The sequence below is a fragment of the Xenopus tropicalis genome, chromosome 8, assembly GCF_000004195.4.
Source record: "Xenopus tropicalis strain Nigerian chromosome 8, UCB_Xtro_10.0, whole genome shotgun sequence".
Lineage (NCBI taxonomy): Eukaryota > Metazoa > Chordata > Amphibia > Anura > Pipidae > Xenopus > Xenopus tropicalis.
The window spans coordinates 2,609,970-2,634,259 of record NC_030684.2 but is presented as its reverse complement, the minus strand read 5'-3'; the positions used below and the strand labels follow the sequence as shown (position 1 = coordinate 2,634,259).

General features: G+C 47.1%; 1 protein-coding gene across 1 annotated transcript in view; it reads left to right on the top strand.

Annotated features, from left to right (window-relative positions):
* Positions 1-17,406, top strand: part of lrsam1 (leucine rich repeat and sterile alpha motif containing 1) — a 29,984-nt gene extending 12,578 nt beyond the window's left edge. The window contains 15 exon segments of the mRNA XM_031891413.1: positions 32-73; positions 396-521; positions 2,036-2,175; positions 2,333-2,377; positions 3,082-3,152; positions 3,270-3,369; positions 5,131-5,218; positions 5,726-5,800; positions 8,658-8,738; positions 11,859-11,954; positions 13,818-13,916; positions 15,206-15,337; positions 15,437-15,509; positions 16,835-16,968; positions 17,131-17,406. Coding sequence (XP_031747273.1) covers positions 32-73; positions 396-521; positions 2,036-2,175; positions 2,333-2,377; positions 3,082-3,152; positions 3,270-3,369; positions 5,131-5,218; positions 5,726-5,800; positions 8,658-8,738; positions 11,859-11,954; positions 13,818-13,916; positions 15,206-15,337; positions 15,437-15,509; positions 16,835-16,968; positions 17,131-17,256 — 1,428 coding nt within the window. The 3' untranslated portion in view covers positions 17,257-17,406.
* Positions 17,407-24,290: the final 6,884 nt, after the last annotated feature.

Here is a 24,290-nt window from a genome sequence, read left to right as displayed (position 1 = left end):
CCACCCCCCTCGTGTCTCATTTATTTTACAGATAAACAAGTTCTCGGAGTTAGAAAAAGAGAAAGTGTGCAGAGTTCCTGCAGGAACACTGGGAATGGATAGGTTGGGGGCAAGCGAGATCCGCGGTGGTGGGCTCTATATTAGCCCCTCACAGACCCCTGCCTAAAATACCAGACAAAGTAACTGGACTTCTATCCACGGCTTCTCCATTTAGACCACAGCCCTGTGCTTCCCTAACCCTGGTCAAGTGTTGTAGTTGAGCGACCGCTATACTCCTGCAGCCTGATTGGCCATATAAGGCAGATCCTTTTCCCTGAGGACATACATTTGCCATAGACATGACATTGAATATGCACGGCAACATTCTCTGTGGTCCAGGTTCAGGGAACAGCAAGATGATGGAGAAACTGGAGTCCTTGAGCGCAAGATTGGATCTGGAGCAGAGGAGAACAAGCACAGCTTCTTTCTACTAAGAGCAAACAAACACAGAAGGTATTGAAATCGTATCAGACGTGAGAGAGGTTGAACCGGCATCTGTGTTCTGGCAGTGTGCTTATGCCCAGGTAATTATGGTGTGTGTGACCTCTAAGGTGGCAGGCCTCTACAGCGAAGATTAAGGTGCTGTTCCTGCCTAGAAAATATGAGCATAGTACAGCCCGAGTGGATAATGCGCCTAGGTAGTGCGCATAATATTTATTGGTATCTCTCTGTAACAAGGTGGAAATAGGAAGACAAAAACCATCAGTAGGAGCAGCTGTCCTGCTGAATTTGCTTAAGACCATGGGGAATCCCTATGTGCCAGTTAGTTTTATGAATTATCATCTCCTAGTACAAAGGCTATGGAAGGCAAACATAAATAGGAGGGCCTGTTCCTGGCTGAATTGGCCCAAATTATGTACAGAGAAAATCACCTTTGTGCCATCAGAATAATTTAATGTATCTCTCTGTACAAGGCCTATGAGCAATCTTCAGGGGGCAATGTTCCTGTAAGAGATATGTGACTTTACGGGGACTCTACTATGCTGCCATAGTTTTATCGGCGTATTTCTCTCGCCTACATGACTAATGAGACAAACTGTCCGAGGGCTGCCAATTTCCTGCTGAATTCCGTGCTTAGTACAGGCGTAAGTCCCAAGGTGTTGCCATAGTTTTATTGGTATCTCTCTGTCCACAGGCTATTAGATTCGACTCAGGGGGCTGTCCTGCTGATACTCTGTGCGTAGTACAGAGGATATCACTAATGCTGCCATAAGTTGTATGGGCGCCCATTAGTCTTCTGTGCTACAGGACTATGGAGCAATAAACCACCTTAGGAAGGCTGTTCACTTGCATGGGAATTTTGTGCTTGAGTACAGGGGAAATCGCCCATATTTACTGTCCCCTGTTGCCATAGTTTAATATGCGTATCTCTCGAATGTTAGCGACGGCTATGGAACAAACTTAGGGGGCTGTTCTCCTGCTGAATTCTGTGCTTAGTACAGTGGGATTATCCCTCATGTTAGCCTATGTAGTGCTCTTATATGGTATCTCTCTGTACAGGCATGGCAAACTGTAGGGGGCTGATTCCTGCTGAATTGTGCTTAGTACAGGGAATCCCTATGTGCCATATTCTTATGGTAATCTCTCTGTACAGGCTATGGCAAACTTCGACGGGGCTGGTTCCTGAACTGAATTGTCGTGCCTTAGTACAATGGAAGAATCCCTAGGCTGCCATAGTTTTATGTATCTCTCATGTACAGCGCTATGAGCCTAATACTAGGGGGCTCGTTCCTGTGAATTGGCTTCAGTACAAGGGAATCCCTACATTGTACCACACTGAGTTCTTTATGGATAATCTCTCAATGTACAGGTCATATGAGCAAACTTAGGGCGAGCTGTTCCGCTGAATTGTCTTAGGACAAGGGAATCCCTATGTGCCATAGTTTTATGGTATCTCTCTGTACAGGCTATGAGCAAACTCAGGGGGCTGTTCCTGCTGAATACATACCCTAGCAGAGTGCAGGGCAGGAATGCCTGACAGTTGCGTTTGTTGCAGGAACAATGGAGACTGGAGAAGGGGCTGAACAAACATCAGCAGCAGATTCAGAGTGAGAGGCAGCGGCTCCAGGAGCAGCTCAAACAGATGGAGAAGGGAATCTCTTATCGGATCAAGAATCTGCTGGAGCAGAACCGCAGGTCGGTATAGGCTGCAGCACTCAGTGTCTGCCATTTTGTATCATCGTTTCATCCAATCACAGATGCAGATTCCCTAATGTTATTCACCCCTTTATCCTCGGGGTACGAGGGGGTATTTAAACGCAAAAGTGACCATGTGACTTTACTCTCTTTGCAGACAGAAGCAAAACTCGGAAATTCTCAAATCGCTAGAGGACGAGCGGTAAGAGACCGGTTCTGTATTCTGGGCGTCAGGAGTGGGCGGGGTTTGGGTATGATTGGGGCGGGGCCAGGTGGATTAGGGGCATGAATGTAGGTGTAAGGGGAATTTTTTTGTTTTCACTGGGTCTCCATTTTACTTGCTGGCAGGGGGCACAGGTGACTGGGGGGCTAATATTTGGGGGAAAAGCCCCGGAAACCCCATAGGGGTTGATTTTGATTAAAGGGGAGGTTAACCTTCAGTTTAACTGTTAGTATGTTATCGAATGGTCCATACTTATCAGCTTTTCGATTGGTCTCTATTTATTATAGTTTTTACATTTTTTGCCTCTTTCCAGCTTTCAAATGGGGGTCACTGACCCCGGTAACCAAAACCTATTGCTCTGGGAGGCTCCAGTTTTATTATTATCTTTAATTCTTTATCTTTCTGTTTAGCCCCCTCCCCTATTCATATTCCTGTCTCTTTTATCAAACCACCGCCTGGTTGCTAGGTTAAATTGGACCCTAGCAACCAGATTGAGGCTGAAATTCCAATTGGAGAGCTGCTGAACAAAAAACCCAATTCATTCAAAAACTACAAATGATAAAAAATGAAGACCAATTGCAAATTGTCTCAGAATAGCACTCTCTACGTCATAGTTAAAGTTCATTTAAAGGGTAACTAAAGCTTTATGTACCGCTGCTGGAACGTTTCATTGTACCTTTCAGAATCAAGATGGAGCACCTCATGGCGATCACGCAGGAGGAGGCGGACAACTTGCGCCGGAAGGAAGTGGCCTGTGAGTAGAACATTGGGCACCTTTAGTGGAACTATAATACCCCCTAATGGGGGCATTTCTCAGGGCATGGCGGTTGGCATCGGAACACTGACCCCCATTTCCATTACTCTCCATTAGCCGCCATGCAGCAGATGTTGGCCGAGACCTACAAAAGCAAATTGCTTCAGATGGCCTACGAGTCCCGGCGCCAGGAGATGGTGTTCCAGACCTGTTCTAGGTAGGAGGCTCCATAATGGACCAAGAATGGAATGTTGGCTCTTAAAGGGACAGTATGCTAAACATACTGGGGGTCATTTAGAAAGACTGGGCAGATTTGCACCTCCGCAGTAACCCATGGCAACCAATCAGGTACCTGCAGCTGGATGACAAAGGCTAATCACTGATTGGTTGCTATAGGTTACTGCCCAGGTGCAAGTTTGCCCACTCCTTATAAATGACCCCCACTTTTGCCTATTGTTTAAATTAAGAACTGTCTGTGGTTTCTGTTATTTCTAAACATCAATATAAAGCCAGTTTCATTTTAGCACTTTCCATCCCGATGAACTGGAACGGATAAAACGAATTACCAGTCCACTGAGAAGCCCCTGAGAATGAGCTGTTCAAAGGCTGTTACTTAGAGAAGGGAGGGGTTTGTTTGTTGAAAAAGAGATCTGAACAAATTGCTTGTTTATAAAGAAAGGGGGGGGAATAAGTTCAGCCCAACTTTCGAATTAGTGCTGGTTGATGGGAGCTGTAGTTCTGCTAGAGCACAGGAGGGATTATATAAAGTGAAGTAGGGTCAGGAGGAACCGGTAGATCATTTACCCCGTTCCTTTCCATTAACACCTGCCTAATGACACAGAAAAAGGTCCCTGTAAATTATTGTGCATCATTCTCTTATTAAAGATCACAGGGTTCCAATGGGAACATTGCGCTTTGTAGATCATTATACACAGGGACATATGGGGTTTCTTATTAACCCGTCCTGCTCAGGCCTCTTACATAGACATTGTCTCCCGGAACATTTATTCTTGCAATAAAGAAAAGTAAAATAATGTCGGACAGAACATTCCTTCTCTGTATATTTGTATTTATACATATGGGTAGGGGGTGCCATAGTGTTTCCCTTAGACAGTACAGTATGGGGGTACAGCTTATTGTGTGCCCAGAACATTCCTTCTCTGTATATTTGTATTTATACATATGGGTAGGAGGTGCCATAGTGTTTCCCTTAGACAGTACAGTATGGGGGTACAGCTTATTGTGTGCCCAGAACATTCCCTCTCTGTATATTTGTATTTATACATATGGGTAGGGGTGCCATAGTGTTTCCCTTAGACAGTACAGTATGGGGGTACAGCTTATTGTGTGCCCAGAACATTCCTTCTCTGTATATTTGTATTTATACATATGGGTAGGGGGTGCCATAGTGTTTCCCTTAGACAGTACAGTATGGGGGTACAGCTTATTGTGTGCCCAGAACATTCCTTCTCTGTATATTTGTATTTATACATATGGGTAGGGGGTGCCATAGTGTTTCCCTTAGACAGTACAGTATGGGGGTACAGCTTATTGTGTGCCCAGAACATTCCTTCTCTGTATATTTGTATTTATACATATGGGTAGGGGGTGCCATAGTGTTTCCCTTAGACAGTACAGTATGGGGTACAGCTTATTGTGTGCCCAGAACATTCCTTCTCTGTATATTTGTATTTATACATATGGGTAGGAGGTGGCATAGTGTTTCCCTTAGACAGTACAGTATGGGGGTACAGCTTATTGTGTGCCCAGAACATTCCCTCTCTGTATATTTGTATTTATACATATGGGTAGGGGGTGCCATAGTGTTTCCCTTAGACAGTACAGTATGGGGGTACAGCTTATTGTGTGCCCAGAACATTCCTTCTCTGTATATTTGTATTTATACATATGGGGGTGGGTGCTGCCATAGTGTTTCCCTCTGTAGAAGTAACATAATTTCTTCCTTGACACCCTACAGCCTGGCAGACATGGATCGGAAGCTGCAGCAGATACAGCACTGGCAGCAGATGGATCAAAATAAAGCCATCAGTCAGATCTTGCAGGAGGTGAGTGACATTCCCAGGCTCTGAGTGGGGTACAAAATATGCCTTGGGGCATTTCAAGTACACAGAGGCCCCCACCGACCCAGTAAATAATGACTTTCTATGGCATCTTACAGAATATGCCGGAACCCACAGATTGCCAGTCAGGGTCATTAAGTGGCTTCCAAAACTTTACTCCACTGGGGGGTGCTAGTGAGCCCCAGGGACTATTGGATGTTACAGTCTCATGCCTCTGGGGATATTGGGATAACATGAAAGTGTGTTTTTAGCAATGGCAAAGGATTCTGGGAGTTGTAGTCTATCCGGATCAGCAATAAGGTCCCGGTCACTGCACCCCTAGTGGCCATTATTATACTGCACATTTCCATATAACTACACTAGATTGTCCTTTTGGCCTAAGGCAAAATCAATGGAGTTTAAGTGTATTATGCCCATATATATATATATATATATATATATATATATATTTACCTGACCCGTTTATACTGACCCGGTCGCTCTGTGTTCCAGGAGGAGATCCAGAAAGCTGCGTTTGAGGCTCTGCAGCTGAAGAAAGATCTTATGCACAGACAGATAAGGGAACAGGTGAGCAGGCTGTGGGCGGGGCTTGGAACTGGGTATTGGGGTACCTGGGGGGGGGGTGGGGTATAGTTACAGGGCTCATAACCCTTGGTCTTTTCACCAGCGTTAGCGTAATACAGCGATCTATAGTGGTATGGTGTACCTAATGTGCAGCGTCTGTAACCCCCTTTTTTTGGGGGGGCCTGTGCGGGGATGTTAATACTAATCAGCAGGAACGGTCTCCACTTAAGGAGAGTGCAGTAGGCAGGAGAAGTAGCACTCTAGCCTCCGTCGTCTGGCCAAGGGTGATGGGAGTTGTAGGTGAGGGCTGCAGAGCTCACAGTCATAGCCATTGGGGGGGGGGGGGATAGGGGGTACAATTGTGCCGGACCCCGTGAAATCTTCTTCCGTAAGGGGAATGACTGGTTATTGGGCCCCACAGCAACATCATTGGCCCCGACACTTACGCAATATACGTAACTTACACAAAAACGTACGTAACTTCCATATCAAGCAATGACAGCGCAGAACAGGGGCAGGTAGGTGGGAAGGGGTTAAACTTAGGGCAAACCCCACTGCCCCCCAATAAACTGACCGACTTATTAGCTCATTAATCAATGGAACTGATTATAGAGTAACATCAGCTGTTTATATAGCGCCCATAAGGGGCGTGGCTAAAATATTGGTACTGTGCCCCCTTGTGTTTATGGGTGGCCCCATATAAATAACCTGTATGAGCCCCAAAGTTCCTGATGGCGCCCTGGTCATAGAATAATCTCCAGGCAGAACACATGCAGTTTAACCCTTACAGGGGATCCTGTTATATAGATTTCCCACCCCGGGGGGGGTATCGGGGTACCTGCTAGACTCCACCCCGTTATATGCTCCATCCCATCTCATTTCGCCGGCTTTGCCATTTTCCTCTTTATTTTGTCTCCTCCGCTGTTCATTGTCACCGCCAGAGACACAAGCGTCTCCCCCGTGTGTTATATAAAAGGCCCTGAGATTTGCCCCCTTCAGGGTAACAACACGGGGGGGAGGGTCTTATCTCACTTTTTTGGGTTGATTTTTGAATTATTTACTTTGTTATTCTGCGTCTGACCAACGTATAACAGCAGCCGAACTGACAGGGGGCAAGAAGATGGTATTGCCATTGTTTGTTTGTTTATTGTTACTGTATTCTGGTTGCTAAGGTCAATCTCCAGAGAAACCAAATAGTGATTTGAATTCCAGCGCTGCAAAAATATTGTTGTGAGTAAAGTGCCTTAATGAGACACTGATTGGTGGAACCGACTCTCCTGTAGCGGATGATTGGCTGTTATTTCTGGTTGCAAATACACCGGCTTGTTTGCCCACGGGGCTTGTGCGGATGTTTAATTTTCATGTCTCTGTTTCATCTGATTTTCCTCTTCCTTGATTAGGATTCAGGAGTGCAAGCTCTTGGGCAAATGCCAATTACCTGGTTGTGCAGCTGTTGGTTTTCGACCTTATATTACATTAAGAGCAGGGCAGTCGCCCCCGCAGGGCAGAGCAGGGCAGTCGCCCCCGCAGGGCAGAGCAGGGCAGCCGCCCCCGCAGGGCAGAGCAGGGCAGTCATCCCCGTAGAGTGCAGAGCAGGGCAGTCATCCCCATAGAGTGCAGAGCAGGGCATTCGTCTCTATACAGTGCAGAGCAGGGCATTCGTCTCTATACAGTGCAGAGCAGGGCATTCGTCCCTATACAGTGCAGAGCAGGGCATTCGTCCCTATACAGTGCAGAGCAGGGCATTCGTCCCTATACAGTGCAGAGCAGGGCATTCGTCCCTATACAGTGCAGAGCAGGGCAGTCGTCCCTATACAGTGCAGAGCAGGGCAGTCGTCCCTATACAGTGCAGAGCAGGGCAGTCGTCCCTATACAGTGCAGAGCAGGGCAGTCGTCCCTATACAGTGCAGAGCAGGGCAGTCGTCCCTATACAGTGCAGAGCAGGGCAGTCGTCCCTATACAGTGCAGAGCAGGGCAGTCGTCCCCACACAGTGCAGAGCAGGGCAGTCATCCCTGTACAATGCAGAGCAGGGCAATAATCCCCGTAGAGTGCAGGGCAGTCGTCCCCACGCAGTGCAGAGCAGGGCAGTCGTCCCCACGCAGTGCAGAGCAGGGCAGTCGTCCCCACACAGTGCAGAGCAGGGCAGTCGTCCCCATGCAGAGCAGGGCAGTCGTCCCCACACAGTGCAGAGCAGGGCAGTCATCCCTGTACAATGCAGAGCAGGGCAATAATCCCCGTAGAGTGCAGGGCAGTCGTCCCCACGCAGTGCAGAGCAGGGCAGTCGTCCCCACACAGTGCAGAGCAGGGCAGTCATCCCTGTACAATGCAGAGCAGGGCAATAATCCCCGTAGAGTGCAGGGCAGTCGTCCCCACGCAGTGCAGAGCAGGGCAGTCGTCCCCACGCAGTGCAGAGCAGGGCAGTCGTCCCCACGCAGTGCAGAGCAGGGCAGTCGTCCCCACGCAGTGCAGAGCAGGGCAGTCGTCCCCACGCAGTGCAGAGCAGGGCAGTCGTCCCCACGCAGAGCAGGGCAGTCGTCCCCACACAGTGCAGAGCAGGGCAGTCATCCCTGTACGATGCAGAGCAGGGCAATAATCCCCGTAGAGTGCAGGGCAGTCGTCCCCACGCAGTGCAGAGCAGGGCAGTCGTCCCCACGCAGTGCAGGGCAGTTGTCCCCACGCAGTGCAGAGCAGGGCAGTCGTCCCCACACAGTGCAGAGCAGGGCAGTCGTCCCCATGCAGAGCCAGGCAGGTTGTTTCTGCGTATTTATATTCTTATTTCCGCTAGCACCTTGTCGCCAGGCTTTCGGCGTTGGCACAGATGCCTATTCACCCCCAACCCTCCTGTCTCATCTTCTCTAGATATTATTAATAGAAGCTGAGTTAATGCAACTGACTCAGCTGGAGGTAAAGAGGCAAGAATTCGGCAACGAGGCACTGCAGGTATGTGTGTGTGTGTCCGGGGGGAGCACTGATTAGCCCCACAGAAAGCTGGGGGGGGGGGGTGTTGTTTTCTCTCCTCCATCCCCTTTTTCCATCACAGCAGCCATGGCAACCTCTGCGGCCGGGGGTAGGTGGGTTATGGTGGCTTAGGGCCAGTTCACATGCTGAGCAATACCACATTCACCAATGCTAAGCAACTTTTCAATTGGTCTTCATTATTTATTTTTTGTATAGTTTTTTAATTATTTGTCTTCTTCTGACTTTGCAGCTTTCAAATGGGGGGGGGGGGGGGGGGCTATTCAAGTCCTTTCCTATTCATATATCTCTCATTCATACCACTCCCTGGTTGCTAAGGCAATTTGAACCCTAGTAACCAGATAAATCATCAAGACAACACAAATAATAAAAAAAAATGAAGACCAATTGCAATATTAGAATATTACTCATCATACTAAAAGTTAATGCAAAGGTGAACAACCCAATTAAGGCACCAAGGTTTCCTTGGCACTGTTTGTTAGGGTTTCCATTGGTCCCTGCTCTGAGTTCGGCCATCTTAGGTCCTGACTTTCCTCTTTAATTAACCTTTTAGGGCCTATTTGTGTTCAGCTTTCTTTAATTTCCTCTACGCCGATGTTGGTCACTTGGTCTGGCCCGTCTTATATGTTTGTCGCTTTCTCTGATTGGGTTTGTGTTGGATCAGACTGTCGCTGTCTCCCGTCCGTGTGTCCTTTGTTCTGTGTGTCTTGCTCCTTAAGGAGCCATTGGATTATTGATGATATTTACACGATTTTAGCCCTGCCTCCACACAGGGCATTAGATTGGTGACCCACACAAGCTGATATAACGTCAAATTAACTTCACAATATAAAGTAAATAACCTTTTTGTAATTCTATTCAATTCCATTGAGACCTAACTTGTTAGGTCACCTGATGTGTTCCAGCCAATAAATATCCATTGTCACCCAGCTGCTGAAATCTTCCCCTAGTCTGCCCGGTGACCACTGACCAATCACAAAGTTGGCGGGAACTTTCCTAGTCAGGGAGTCAGCTGATCACTCTGACAGACACTGCTGAGCCTCCCATACACAGCCATTATGTACAGCTGCTGTCCCTCTGGCACCCATAGTGCCCTTCTGTCGGCATTCTCTCCACTCAACGGTTAACTTATGACAGGAACTAGCATGTAATATTATGTAAGAAACCCATTATCCAGAAAGTTCCAAATTACAGAAAGGCCATCTCCCACGGACTCCATTTTAATCAAATAATTCACATTTTTAAAAATGGTTTCCTTTTTCTCCGTAATAATAAAACAGTACCTGTACTTGATCCCAACTAAGATATAATTACCCCTTATTGGGGCAGAACAGCCATATTGGGTTTATTTAATGGTTAAATGATTCCCTTTTCTCTGTAATAATAAAACAGTACCTGTACTTGATCCCAACTAAGATATAATTACCCCTTATTGGGGCAGAACAGCCATATTGGGTTTATTTAATGGTTAAATGATTCCCTTTTCTCTGTAATAATAAAACAGTACCTGTACTTGATCCCAACTAAGATATAATTACCCCTTATTGGGGCAGAACAGCCCTATTGGGTTTATTTAATGGTTAAATGATTCCCTTTTCTCTGTAATAATAAAACAGTACCTGTACTTGATCCCAACTAAGATATAATTACCCCTTATTGGGGCAGAACAGCCCTATTGGGTTTATTTAATGGTTAAATGATTCCCTTTTCTCTGTAATAATAAAACAGTACCTGTACTTGATCCCAACTAAGATATAATTACCCCTTATTGGGGCAGAACAGCCCTATTGGGTTTATTTCATGGTTAAATGATTCCCTTTCTCTGTAATAATAAAACAGTACCTGTACTTGATCCCAACTAAGATATAATTACCCCTTATTGGGGCAGAACAGTCCTATTGGGTTTATTTCATGGTTAAATGATTCCCTTTCTCTGTAATAATAAAACAGTACCTGTACTTGATCCCAACTAAGATATAATTACCCCTTATTGGGGCAGAACAGCCCTATTGGGTTTATTTCATGGTTAAATGATTCCCTTTTCTCTGTAATAATAAAACAGTACCTGTACTTGATCCCAACTAAGATATAATTACCCCTTATTGGGGGCAGAACAGCCCTATTGGGTTTATTTCATGGTTAAATGATTCCCTTTTCTCTGTAATAATAAAACAGTACCTGTACTTGATCCCAACTAAGATATAATTACCCCTTATTGGGGCAGAACAGCCCTATTGGGTTTATTTCATGGTTAAATGATTCCCTTTTCTCTGTAATAATAAAACAGTACCTGTACTTGATCCCAACTAAGATATAATTACCCCTTATTGGGGGCAGAACAGCCCTATTGGGTTTATTTCATGGTTAAATGATTCCCTTTTCTCTGTAATAATAAAACAGTACCTGTACTTGATCCCAACAGATATAATTACCCCTTATTGGGGCAGAACAATTCTAATTACTGTTTAAATAATTTTTTTTAATGTAGGAGATCCAAATTACGGAAAGACCCCCTAGCCGTAAAACCCCAGGTTCTGAGCATTCTGGATAACCGGTCCCATACCTGTACTATTTTAGGGGAAGAAAATGCTGAAAATCTGACAGTAATTTGTATTTCTCGTGCGTTGTCTCTCCGTTCTGTGTGTCTCGTATCACTTTTATGGCCCAGACTGGATCCTGTCTGTAGAACAGTAGGCATTGAATAAAGGGGAACTAACCCGCAGTTGGCGTTTAATGATATAGAAAGGCAGGGGCTGCCATGCTGCCATTTTTTTCCATATTTTTGTTGATTCACCTGTAGGAACTGCACCCAGATCCTCCGACCAGTTCATCTCCATGCTTTCCAATCACAATTTCTGTTGCTGGGATCTATAATCTGCCGCTGCCCAAGCTGTTGTCCAATGACAACTCCCAACACACTTTTACTGTATCAGCGATGCTGGGAGTTGTTTCAGTTACCAATCCCTTGTTTAGTCTGCTGAGGCTGAATGGTCGGCTTCCGGCAAGGCCACTAAATCTCGGGGTGGGGGGGGGGTCCCCACGTGATGTTCTGTAGAATCTGACTGTCTGTCTGTTCGGACTCAGGAGGTGATCGCCGAGCAGAGACGAGCCCTCACCGACATGCTGCAGCAACTTCTGAAAGACAAGAAGCAGCGAGAGGAGGAGCTACTGGCAGTGCTGGTGAGTGGCAGCCCTCCAGCCTGCGGGGCCTATTTGCTAAGGTTTAACTTCCCCTTGAAAGTGTGTGAAATAGAAAACAATGATGGGATTAACTTTCTCCTTAACACACTTTTAAGGAGAAGTTAATCCCCTCATTGTTTTCTATTTCACACACTTTCAAGGGGAAGTTAATCCCATCATTGTTTTCTATTTCACCCACTTTCAAGGGGAAGTTAATCCCCTCATTGTTTTCTATTTCACCCACTTTCAAGGGGAAGTTAATCCCATCATTGTTTTCTATTTCACCCAGTTTCAAGGGGAAGTGAATCCCATCATTGTTTCTATTTCACCCACTTTCAAGGGGAAGTTAATCCCATCATTGTTTTCTATTTCACACACTTTCAAGGGGAAGTTAATCCCATCATTGTTTTCTATTTCACCCACTTTCAAGGGGAAGTTAATCCCCTCATTGTTTTCTATTTCACCCACTTTCAAGGGGAAGTTAATCCCATCATTGTTTTCTATTTCACCCAGTTTCAAGGGGAAGTGAATCCCATCATTGTTTCTATTTCACCCACTTTCAAGGGGAAGTTAATCCCATCATTGTTTTCTATTTCACACACTTTCAAGGGGAAGTTAATCCCATCATTGTTTTCGATTTCACCCAGTTTCAAGGGGAAGTGAATCCCATCATTGTTTCTATTTCACCCACTTTTCAAGGGAAGTTAATCCCATCATTGTTTTCTATTTCACACACTTTCAAGGGGAAGTTAATCCCATCATTGTTTCTATTTCACCCACTTTCAAGGGGAAGTGAATCCCATCATTGTTTCTATTTCACACACTTTCAAGGGGAAGTTAATCCCATCGTTGTTTTCTATTTCACACACTTTCAAGGGGAAGTTAATCCCATCATTGTTTTCTATTTCACACACTTTCAAGGGGAAGTTAATCCCATCATTGTTTTCTATTTCACCCACTTTCAAGGGGAAGTTAATCCCATCATTGTTTCTATTTCACCCACTTTCAAGGGGAAGTGAATCCCATCATTGTTTTCTATTTCACACACTTTCAAGGGGAAGTTAATCCCATCATTGTTTTCTATTTCACCCACTTTCAAGGGGAAGTTAATCCCATCATTGTTTCTATTTCACCCACTTTCAAGGGGAAGTTAATCCCATCATTGTTTTCTATTTCACACACTTTCAAGGGGAAGTTAATCCCATCATTGTTTTCTATTTCACCCACTTTCAAGGGGAAGTTAATCCCATCATTGTTTTCTATTTCACACACTTTCAAGGGGAAGTTAATCCCATCATTGTTTCTATTTCACCCACTTTCAAGGGGAAGTTAATCCCATCATTGTTTTCTATTTCACACACTTTCAAGGGGAAGTTAATCCCATCATTGTTTTCTATTTCACCCACTTTCAAGGGGAAGTTAATCCCATCATTGTTTTCTATTTCACACACTTTCAAGGGGAAGTTAATCCCATCATTGTTTCTATTTCACCCACTTTCAAGGGGAAATTAATCCCATCATTGTTTTCTATTTCACCCACTTTCAAGGGGAAGTTAATCCCATCATTGTTTTCTATTCCATATGTATTTCATATATATATATATCAGTCTCTCATTCAAACCAGTGCCTGCTCGCTAAGGTCATTTGGACCCTAGCAACCAGATAACCCCTGACGTTCCAAACCGAGCTGCTGAACAAAAAGTTAAATCATTACAAAACCATGAATAATAATAAATAAAGACCAATTGCAAACTGTCTCAGAATAGCACTCTCTACATCATACTAACGGTTAACTCAAACCCACCCTTATTTCCCAGTTGCCCCCTCTTTCATGTTAATGGGCTCCTCTCTTATTCTCTGTAGCTGGAGATGGATTCCAAGAGTGAAGCCAAGCAGGAGAACTATTGGCTGATACAGTACCAGCGCCTACTGAACCAGAAGCCTCTGTCGCTCAGGCTGCAGGTGAGTGTTGTCGAAGGGAATCAATATGGCAGCCCTCTTATATGTTTGAATACAGGTATGGGATCCATTATCAGGAAACCCAGAAAGTATTATGGGAAGTCCATCTCCCATAGACTCCATTATATAGTGAATATAGTACCCCCTTTTGTAAAATATAAGGATATTATAAGTTACAGAGGAGTGGAACTCCAAGGTGACTTCTAATATCCCTATATGGGGGGGGACTTAATTCCAGGGTCGGACTGGGTTGCCAGGATACCGGGAAAATACCCGGTGGGCCTCAGCGGCCCAGACCCAACCCTGTTGGCACTTCCCTTGCCGCCGATGTCCTCCCCTGATGCGTTCACAAACGCGCATTCAAGGGAGGACGTCCGGTGGGGGGGGGGGGGTTAGGGGTGCGCGGCCGGGGCCCCGGTGCACCACCCAGTCTGACCCTGCTTAATTCACTATATAATATACAAGTTTTAGTGAGTCATGTGACAGAAATGACATCACTAAGCTTCGATTATAACTGATGACATCACTACGCACCATTTATAAGGATGATTTATAAGTAGACTTAAGGTATGGAGATCCAAATTGTGGAAAGATCCCTTATATGGAAAATATCCCCAAGCATTCTGGGGGATCTTTCCACAATTTGGATCTCCATACCTTAAGTCTACTTATAAATTATCCTTATAAATGGTGCGTAGGGATGTCATTTCTGTCACATGACTTACTAAAACTTGTATATTATATAGTGAATAAAGTACCCCCCCAGTGTAAAATATAGGGATATTATAAGTCACTGAGGAGTTCCATGACCATATAAAGGTCATGGAACCTCTCAGTGACTTATAATATCCTTATATTTTACAATATGGGGGGACTTACTAAAACTTGTATATTATATAGTGAATTAAGTCCCCCCATATTGTAAAATATAAGGATATTATAAGTCACTGAGAGGTTCCATGACCTTTATATGGTCATGGACTTATATATGTATATATTGTATATGGACTTATAATATCCCTATATTTTACACTGGGGGGGTACTTTATTCACTATATAATATACAAGTTTTAGTAAGTCATGTGACAGAAATGACATCCCTACGCACCATTTATAAGGATAATTTATAAGTAGACTTAAGGTATGGAGATCCAAATTGTGGAAAGATCCCTTATCTGTAAAATATCTTCAAGCATTCTGGATAACAGCTCCCATACCTGTATATTATATATAATCAGTATGGCAACAGCTGTATCTTGGGTGTGATGATATCCCCTATTTCCTTCCCATAGGAGGAGGGGCTAGAACAGGAGCTGGTCGATCTCCTTAAAGCCCTTTCTGCTGAGAAATACCTTCCCATATTCGCACACCATCGCTTCTGCCTGGAGATGTTGGAGAAAATGAGCCCCGCGGATCTTAAAAAGGTAATGGCGGGGGAACCTCCCTATAGTCTGGCCTCCCAGCCTGGGTCTGGTACCATCTGGGCCTGGTTTCCAGCTTATGTTTATTCCGCTGTCCCTTAGATCGGAGTAGAAGAAGTGGGCTTACAGCACGCCATCATCGAGCGAGCGAGGGAAATCGTACGCACGCGATCAGGTAATGTCCTGAGCATGGAGGCCCATTATAGAATGGCTAATTCCAAGCAACCTTTCAATTGGTCTTCATTATTTGTAGTTATTGAATCATTTGCCTACGTCTTTGCAGCTTTCAAATGGGGGTCACTGACCCCGGCAGCCAAACCCTATTGCTCTGTGAGGCTCCAGTTTTATTGTTATTGTTACTTTTTATTCCTTATCTTTCTATTCAGCCCCTCCCCTATTCATATACCAGCCTCTCATTCAAACCACTCCCTGGTTGCTAAGGTAATTTGAGCCCTAGCAACAGGATAACTGACCCCGGCAGCCAAACCCTATTGCTCTGTGAGGCTCCAGTTTTATTGTTACTTTTTATTCCTTATCTTTCTATTCAGCCCCTCCCCTATTCATATATCAGTCTCTCAATCAAACCACTCCCTGGTTGCTAAGGTAATTTGAGCCCTAGCAACAGGATAACTGACCCCGGCAGCCAAACCCTATTGCTCTGTGAGGCTCCAGTTTTATTGTTATTGTTACTTTTTATTCCTTATCTTTCTATGCAGCCCCTCCCCTATTCATATTACAGTGTCTGGGTCAAACTGCTCCCTGGTTCCTAAGGTAATAGGAGCCCTAGCAACAGGATAACTGACCCCGGCAGCCAAACCCTATTGCTCTGTGAGGCTCCAGTTTTATTGTTACTTTTTATTCCTTATCTTTCTATTCAGCCCCTCCCCTATTCATATACCAGTCTCTCAATCAAACCTCTCCCTGGTTACTAAGGTAGTTTGAGCCCTAGCAACAGGATAACTTACCCTATCAACCAAAACCTATTGCTCTGTGAGGCTCCAGTTTTATTGTTATTGTTACTTTTTATTCCTTATCTTTCTATTCAGCCCCTCCCCTATTCATATACCCACCTCTCATCCAAACCACTCCCTGGTTACTAAGTTAATTGGGACCCTAGCAACCAGACAGCCACTAAAACTCCCAACTGGAGAGCTGGTAAACAAAAATTGAAGTCATTAAACAACTACAAATAATAAAAAAATGAAGACCAATTGCAAAATGTCCCAGAATATTACTCTCTACATCATACTTAGCTCAAATGTGAACAACCCCTTCAAGATGGCCACGCACAGTAAGATTTAGCGAAGTCACCAAACAAGCGGATCTTCTCCCGATATGCCCACCTAAATATCTTACCTGTCCAATCAAGATCTGGCCAATTATCTACCGGGTAGATAAACAGTCAAATCGGTGTGAAGGAGCTAAAATCTGCCCGTGTAAGGCCGCCTTTACTCTCCGCAGATGATCAGCACTAACAGCATCATTAACCCTTCGTTTCAGATCAACCCAAAGCCTTAGAGAAACTTGTGCCTGAAGAGGAGCCTTGTGCCCTTCCTAGCCCAATGGAGCCTTCAGCCCCAGATACTGAAGTGGCCAATAGGAACTCGGAGTGCGTTGTGTGCATGGAGCAGGAGGTAAGTCCTGAAGCACAGAATGCTGGGAATTTTTTTTGTGGGCAGCCTCCATCTTTGTTTATTGTATTAAAACCAGGCCTGGTTGCTACCGCCCCCCTTCCTAGAAACCAATGCTGCCATGTTGGTTTATACCATGTACTAAAAGTTCCTTCGGTCTGACAGGCCCACGTCATCTTCCTCCCCTGCGGGCACGTGTGTTGCTGCACCAACTGCGGAGATGCCCTCCGTACCTGCCCCCTGTGCCGCAGAGACATCGGGCAGCGCATACGCATCTACCAGAGCCCCTAGGCGCACGTCGCAGCCCCCCCGGATCACATGAAGGATCAACATGGAAGCTTCTGATTTACTACGTGGGGGGGGCTGCCTGTGATCACATGACCCAACCCCCCCAACCTTTGCTGCTTGAAGCATGTCTGTGCTACCTGGCAATGTGAATATGCTGCAATATATATTCCTTGTGAGTATCACCGCTGCATTGTATAGCTGTAGCGAGTATCACCCAACATTTCCCTCTTCAGCCCTGTGTGGGTTCCGACCTGTCCGGCCTTTGGGCAGCGATCACTATTTATTTATTGCGGTTCTGGTATCAGGTCCGAAACCTCGTTAACAGGACATTAACGGAGAGTTGGTTCTGCTGCTCGCTGGGTATTTTTTTTGTACAATTTTTATAATTTCCTTGTGTTTTCTATAGATCTCCATGTTGTTCATCAGACTTTGTCCCTTTCACTATGTGACCAGTGGCCCCCTGGGCTACCCGGGCCCCTGCGTGGCATTTATCTAGATACAGTGAGGTAGCGACTGGGGCAGGAAAGGAAGCACCAGGAAATACAGGAAAGGGGTTGGTTACCTTTACATTAACTCGTTAGTATGAAGAAGAAAATGGTATTCCTAAAAAAACTTGCAATTGGTCTTCATTTTTTTATTATCTGAGTTTTTTTTTAGTTATTGTTCAACAGCTCTCTGCTTTGGAATCTCAAGTTATCCTGTTGCTAGGGTCTTGTTTACCTTAGCAACCAGGCAGCGTTTTTAAATGAGAGACTGGAATATGAACAGGAGGGGGTCTCGATAGAAAGATAAGAAATAAAAAGTAATCCTATTATTAAAATTGGAAGCTCACAGAGCAATAGTTGCTGCCGGGGTCAGTGACCCCCATTTGTAAGCTGGATAGATGTAGAATAAGATAGGTATAAGATAAGGTATCTGGTTGCTAGGGTTCAAATTACCCTAGCAACCAGGGTGTGGTTTGAACGAAAGACATATAGGAATAGGGGAGGGGCTGAATAGAAAGATAAGAAATAAAAAGTAACAATAAAACTGGAGCCTCACAGAGCAATAGGTTTTGGCTGCCGGGGTCAGTTATCCTGTTGCTAAGGCTCAAATTACCTTAGCAACCAGGCTGCGGTTTGAATGAGACTGGAATAGGAATAGGGGAGGGGCTGAATAGAAAGATAAGGAATAAAAAGTAACAATAACAATAAAACTGGAGCCTCACAGAGCAATAGGGTTTGGCTGCCGGGGTCAGTTATCCTGTTGCTAGGGCTCAAATTACCTTAGCAACCAGGCTGCGGTTTGAATGAGACTGGAATAGGAATAGGGGAGGGGCTGAATAGAAAGATAAGGAATAAAAAGTAACAATAACAATAAAACTGGAGCCTCACAGAGCAATAGGGTTTTGGCTGCCGGGGTCAGTTATCCTGTTGCTAGGGCTCAAATTACCTTAGCAACCAGGCTACAGTTTGAATGAGACTGGAATAGGAATAGGGGAGGAGCTGAATAGAAATATAAGGAATAAAAAGTAACAATAACAATAAAACTGGAGCCTCACAGAGCAATAGGGTTTGGCTGCCGGGGTCAGTTATCCTGTTGCTAGGGCTCAAATTACCTTAGCAACCAGGCTACAGTTTGAATGAGACTGGAATAGGAATAGGGGAGGAGCTGAATAGAAATATAAGGAATAAAAAGTAACAATAACAATAAAACTGGAGCCTCACAGAGCAATAGGGTTTGGCTGCCGGGGTCAGTGACCCCCATTTGAAAGCTGCAAATAATTAAAAAAAACTATTAACAAATAAATAATGAAGACCAATGGAAATGTTGCTAGGAATAGGCCATTCTATAACACAGTAGATCAGCCACTATTGTTACACATTGTGAATATAACGGTTTATACGTTTTACATTTGCCGCGGTTACTTGCCCTTTAAACACGAGGACGGGCGCCGCCCAGAAATGAACTGGAGCCGTTGCGCGGAGTGTGTAGAACTGCGCAATAACCCGTATATCCCTCTATATACTTGTGCTGTGTGAGTGTGATTCTATTCTGAGAATATTCCGCAAAAAAACTACCCCCCCCCCCCGAGCAATTTGCACTTGTGACCGAGGCCTTAGCCCTGTCCGCCATCTTCCCCGTCATCTCATGCGTCAAGCACTTGTCTGTGTGGCGACCGCAAAGGCAACACGCGCCATTAAATTCTCTTCATATTAAAAAATAAAACTGTGCTTTTTTTTCTTTATTCTGTTTAAAGGGCAACTTAAGTTTTTTTGGGGGGGTTTCATAGTGTTTCTTAAATTGGGTGGTCAGAAATCTGCCCTCGGGGGGGGGGGTGGGGCGGTCTATCATTCATTTGCTGGTTAGGAGGGGCATTTAGAATGGCGTATCTGAGTTTATAGTTAGTGATGGACTACAATTCCCAGCATCCTTTGTAGTTCAACTGCACGTCTCCGTTGCATAGGGTACCTTCCTAGGTTTATATCACACCCAGGAGATTGGAAGCAACTTAATATTACTGAATACGTCTGTCTGTGTGTGACTTGCTCCATTGAACATAATGAGAACTAAATGCACTGACCCTTTTATAGCAGCCCAAACACATTGAATTGCAGAGAAAGCCCCGCCCTCTATATATTGTAGGGATAACGAATCAGACTCTCAGGGCGGGATAGGGTTAACTGTATATACAAACAGGGGGTGGGGGAACAGCCCCTCTCCACCTCTCACAGCAAATCAGTGATTAACTAGGAATAATGGGCACAAGTGAGCTGCACCCCCTGCCCCAGTGATCTTTATTCATTGGATCAGCAGGCGGATAGCCCCGCCCAACAGGACAGAGTCCGGACCTCTCCCCCCCAATTCGTCTACAAATGGCAACGGTATAGGAGTTTTTAATGCACTGACACTGCCCAAAGGCACAGCGCCACCTACTGGCCGGAACTGATTTATCTGGTACAGTCTTGTCTGAATCTACACAGACCAACTCCTGTGGGCACATACAGGCCCGAACATTCCCAGTACCCAGATACATCAGGCCGGCGCCTACGGGCACCCAGATACATCAGACTGGCGCCTACCAGCACCCAGATACATCAGACCGGTGCCTACGGGCACCCAGATACATCAGACCGGCCCCTACCAGCACCCAGATACATCAGACCGGTGCCTACGGGCACCCAGATACATCAGACCGGTGCCTACGGGCACCCAGATACATCAGGCCGGCCCCTACGGGCACCCAGATACATCAGACCGGCGCCTACGGCCACTCAGATACATCAGACCGGCGCCTACCGGCACCCAGATACATCAGACCGGCCCCTACCAGCACCCAGATACATCAGACCGGTGCCTACGGGCACCCAGATACATCAGACCGGTGCCTACGGGCACCCAGATACATCAGGCCGGCCCCTACGGGCACCAAGATACAACAGACCGGTGCCTACGGGCACCCAGATATATCAGACCAGCCCCTACCAGCACCCAGATACATCAGGCCGGTGCCTATGGGCACCAAGATACAACAGACTGGCCCCTAGGGGCACCCAGATACATCAGGCCGGCCCCTAGGGGCACCCAGATACATCAGGCCGGCCCCTAGGGGCACCCAGATACATCAGGCCGGCCCCTAGGGGCACCCAGATACATCAGGCCAGCCCCTACGGGCACCCAGATACATCAGGCCGGCCCCTACGGGCACCCAGATATATCAGACCAGCCCCTACCAGCACCCAGATACATCAGGCCGGTGCCTATGGGCACCAAGATACAACAGACCGGTGCCAAGATACAACAGACTGGCCCCTAGGGGCACCCAGATACATCAGGCCGGCCCCTAGGGGCACCCAGATACATCAGGCCGGCCCCTACGGGCACCCAGATACATCAGGCCGGCCCCTACGGGCACCCAGATACATCAGGCCGGCCCCTACGGGCACCCAGATACATCAGACCGGCCCTTACGGGCACCCAGATACATCAGGCCAACTTCCGTGAACTTGAGAATTTCCCAAAGAGCTGGGCACCGAGGAGTTAAATAACCCCATACAAACACCCTGATACACCGGGCACCACAGCAGACTGGGCAAGTGATGGCGCCAGCTGGTAGCCCCTGGCTTGGGTTAAACCATGTGATATAGGGGGAGGTTTTGGCTTGTGGGCAAAGTTCATTACCCTGTGAGGCCCCTACTTACTGCATAGCTGCGCCCAATACCCTCACTTCCAAGCACTCGGTGTTAATTAGTGATAAATAACTGCCCCCCCGCCCCGCTGTGAGATCCCCCGACCCACCCTACAAAAGCCGGATCAGTGCACAACTGGACTTCATTCCGCACACAGGGGCGGCCCAGTCCTACGGGAGCTTGTGCGAGTGGCACCCCCAGGCTGTTTCCAATAAGGAGGGAGGGTTTTCAACCCCCATATTACAACTTTCTACGATTTTGTTTTTGGAAAGGGGGCCGCTGCTAAATTTTACCGCTTTTTTCCCAAAAACAAGGCATGCCAAGAACTCCGGGTGTGACGGGCTTGGTGGGGAAACGCTTCCTGCTCAAATCCGATATCGTTTTTCGGATAAGAAGTTTCCATCCCTTGGAGAGATTTACTAAACCCGGCTTGAGTTGAACCGGATCGTGGGGGCGGCGCTGATGTTTTTGGAGGGGGCATTTCAGCAGGAGAATCGAGAGAAAAAGCCTCCTTACGCCCCAGGGCAGGGTGGGATTGAGGGGCCTTGATGGAACTACCTGGTTCCTCTCCGACGCGTTTTTGACCCACGTGGAATGCGTTTTGATCCCTACGAATCTCTAAAGCATCTGCACCCCGACAGTCAGTAGCCCCCCCAATATCAGAATCACGTTTCTGCCCCCCCCCCGCCGGCGGAAATGGAGGTGGTAGATGTAGAAGGCCAGACCCAGGAGCCCCCGTGCGAGTGCCGGATCTGCTATGAGGCCTACAAGGCCACGTCGAGATCGCGGGCGCCCAAGACGTTGTTGTGCGGCCACTCGCTGTGCTTGCACTGCCTGAGGCGGTTGGTGTGCAAGGGCCGGCTGCTGAGCTTCGTGGTGTGCCCCTACTGCCGCTCTGCCACGCCGGTGCCCGAGAGCGGCATCCAAGCCTTGAGAACGGACGAGGAGACGCTGCGCCGGGCCTCCGTGTGTACCAACGGCTCCGAGGCATCAGAGAGCAACAGCGGAAGGTCTTCTCCTTCTCCGTCCAACCACGACCTGCACTTGCCCCTTTCCGCCATCTTCACAGTCAGTGAGTCGGTGCCCCCCGAGCCGGGGCAGCTGTGGGGCGGGAGCTACATGCAGGAGATTCGCAGTACCTACCTGTTGGGCATCACCCGTCGGGTTGCCCTGTCGGAAGCCCACCCTTCCCCTACTCCTTCTTCCATCTCCACCGACTGCCTGAGGATCTGCTTCGCCTTTGGGCTCATTGTCTCCATCGCCTGCGTCTTCTTCATCCTCATCTTCTTCAAGTGAGTGACACTCAGAGTCTGGACTCAGGGGAGAGTATCTGTAGGCTGAGGGGGCGAGGAGATCCAATGTATGAACAGCTATGTCCTGAACAGAGACGTTGCCTCAGACTTTCACCTGTAGCCCCATTGGCCTCACTTATAACCTAAGCCTCACCTGTAGCCCCATTGGCCTCACTTATAACCTAAGCCTCACCTGTAGCCCCATTGGCCTCACTTATAACCTAAGCCTCACCTGTAGCCCCATTGGCCTCACTTATAACCTAAGCCTCACCTGTAGCCCCATTGGCCTCACTTATAACCTAAGCCTCACCTGTAGCCCCATTGGCCTCACTTATAACCTAAGCCTCACCTGTAGCCCCATTGGCCTCACCTGTAGCCCCATTGGCCTCACCTGTAGCCCCATTGGCCTCACTTATAACCTAAGCCTCACCTGTAGCCCCCTTGGTCTCACCAGTAGCCCCATTGGCCTCACCTGTAACCTAAGTCTCACCTGTAACCCCCTTGGTCTCACCTGTAAACTATGTCTCACCTTTAGCCCCCTTGGCCTCACCTGTAGCCCCCTTGGCCTCACCTGTAGCCCCCTTGGCCTCACCTGTAGCCCCCTTGGCCTCACCTGTAGCCCCCTTGGCCTCACCTGTAACCTAAGCCCCCTTGGCCTCACCTGTAGCCTCAACTGTAGCCCCCCTTGGCCTCACCTGTAGCCTAAGCCTCAACTGTAGCCCCCCCTTGGCCTCACCTGTAGCCTAAGCCTCAACTGTAGCCCCCCTTGGCCTCACCTGTAGCCTAAGCCTCAACTGTAGCCCCCCTTGGCCTCACCTGTAGCCTAAGCCTCAACTGTAGCCCCCCTTGGCCTCACCTGTAACTTAAGCCTCACCTGTAGCCCCCCTTGGCCTCACCTGTAGCCTAAGCCTCAACTGTAGCCCCCCTTGGCCTCACCTGTAACTTAAGCCTCACCTGTAGCCCCCCTTGGCCTCACCTGTAGCCTAAGCCTCAACTGTAGCCCCCCTTGGCCTCACCTGTAACTTAAGCCTCACCTGTAGCCCCCCTTGGCCTCACCTGTAGCCCCCCATGGCCTCACCTGTAACTTAAGCCTCACCTGTAGCCCCCCTTGGCCTCACCTGTAACCTGCATATAAACCACTCTGCCATCCTCTGCCCAAGTTTGTCCTTCTCGCTTTTTCTCGCTGGTTTAGACGCCGGTCCCTCAGGTTCTTGCCTAACTATGCTGGGTATCCTCCCGTGACTATGGATGCTGGGAGTTGTAGTTGTGGCTAGAGCATGGGAGTCATGGGGTTGGGTGTCCTCCTAATTCCCCACCTACAGGGAAGCACTGGAACCTACCTAGAAATATCAAACCAACAGCCCCAGTTTACAGGGGGAGGGGCTGTGACTGAAGCAGTGGGTGGGACTACAATACTATTGACTGCTTACAGGGGGAGGGTTTGTGAGTCTGTCATTGGCCCATTAGTACCGACCCAGATGCTGGCCCCTGGAGCTAAGGGAGAGACAGGGTCTATGAACAGCGGTGGTTGTAAAATAAAATGTATAAAAAACATACTCCGTTGCTATGGGTTACA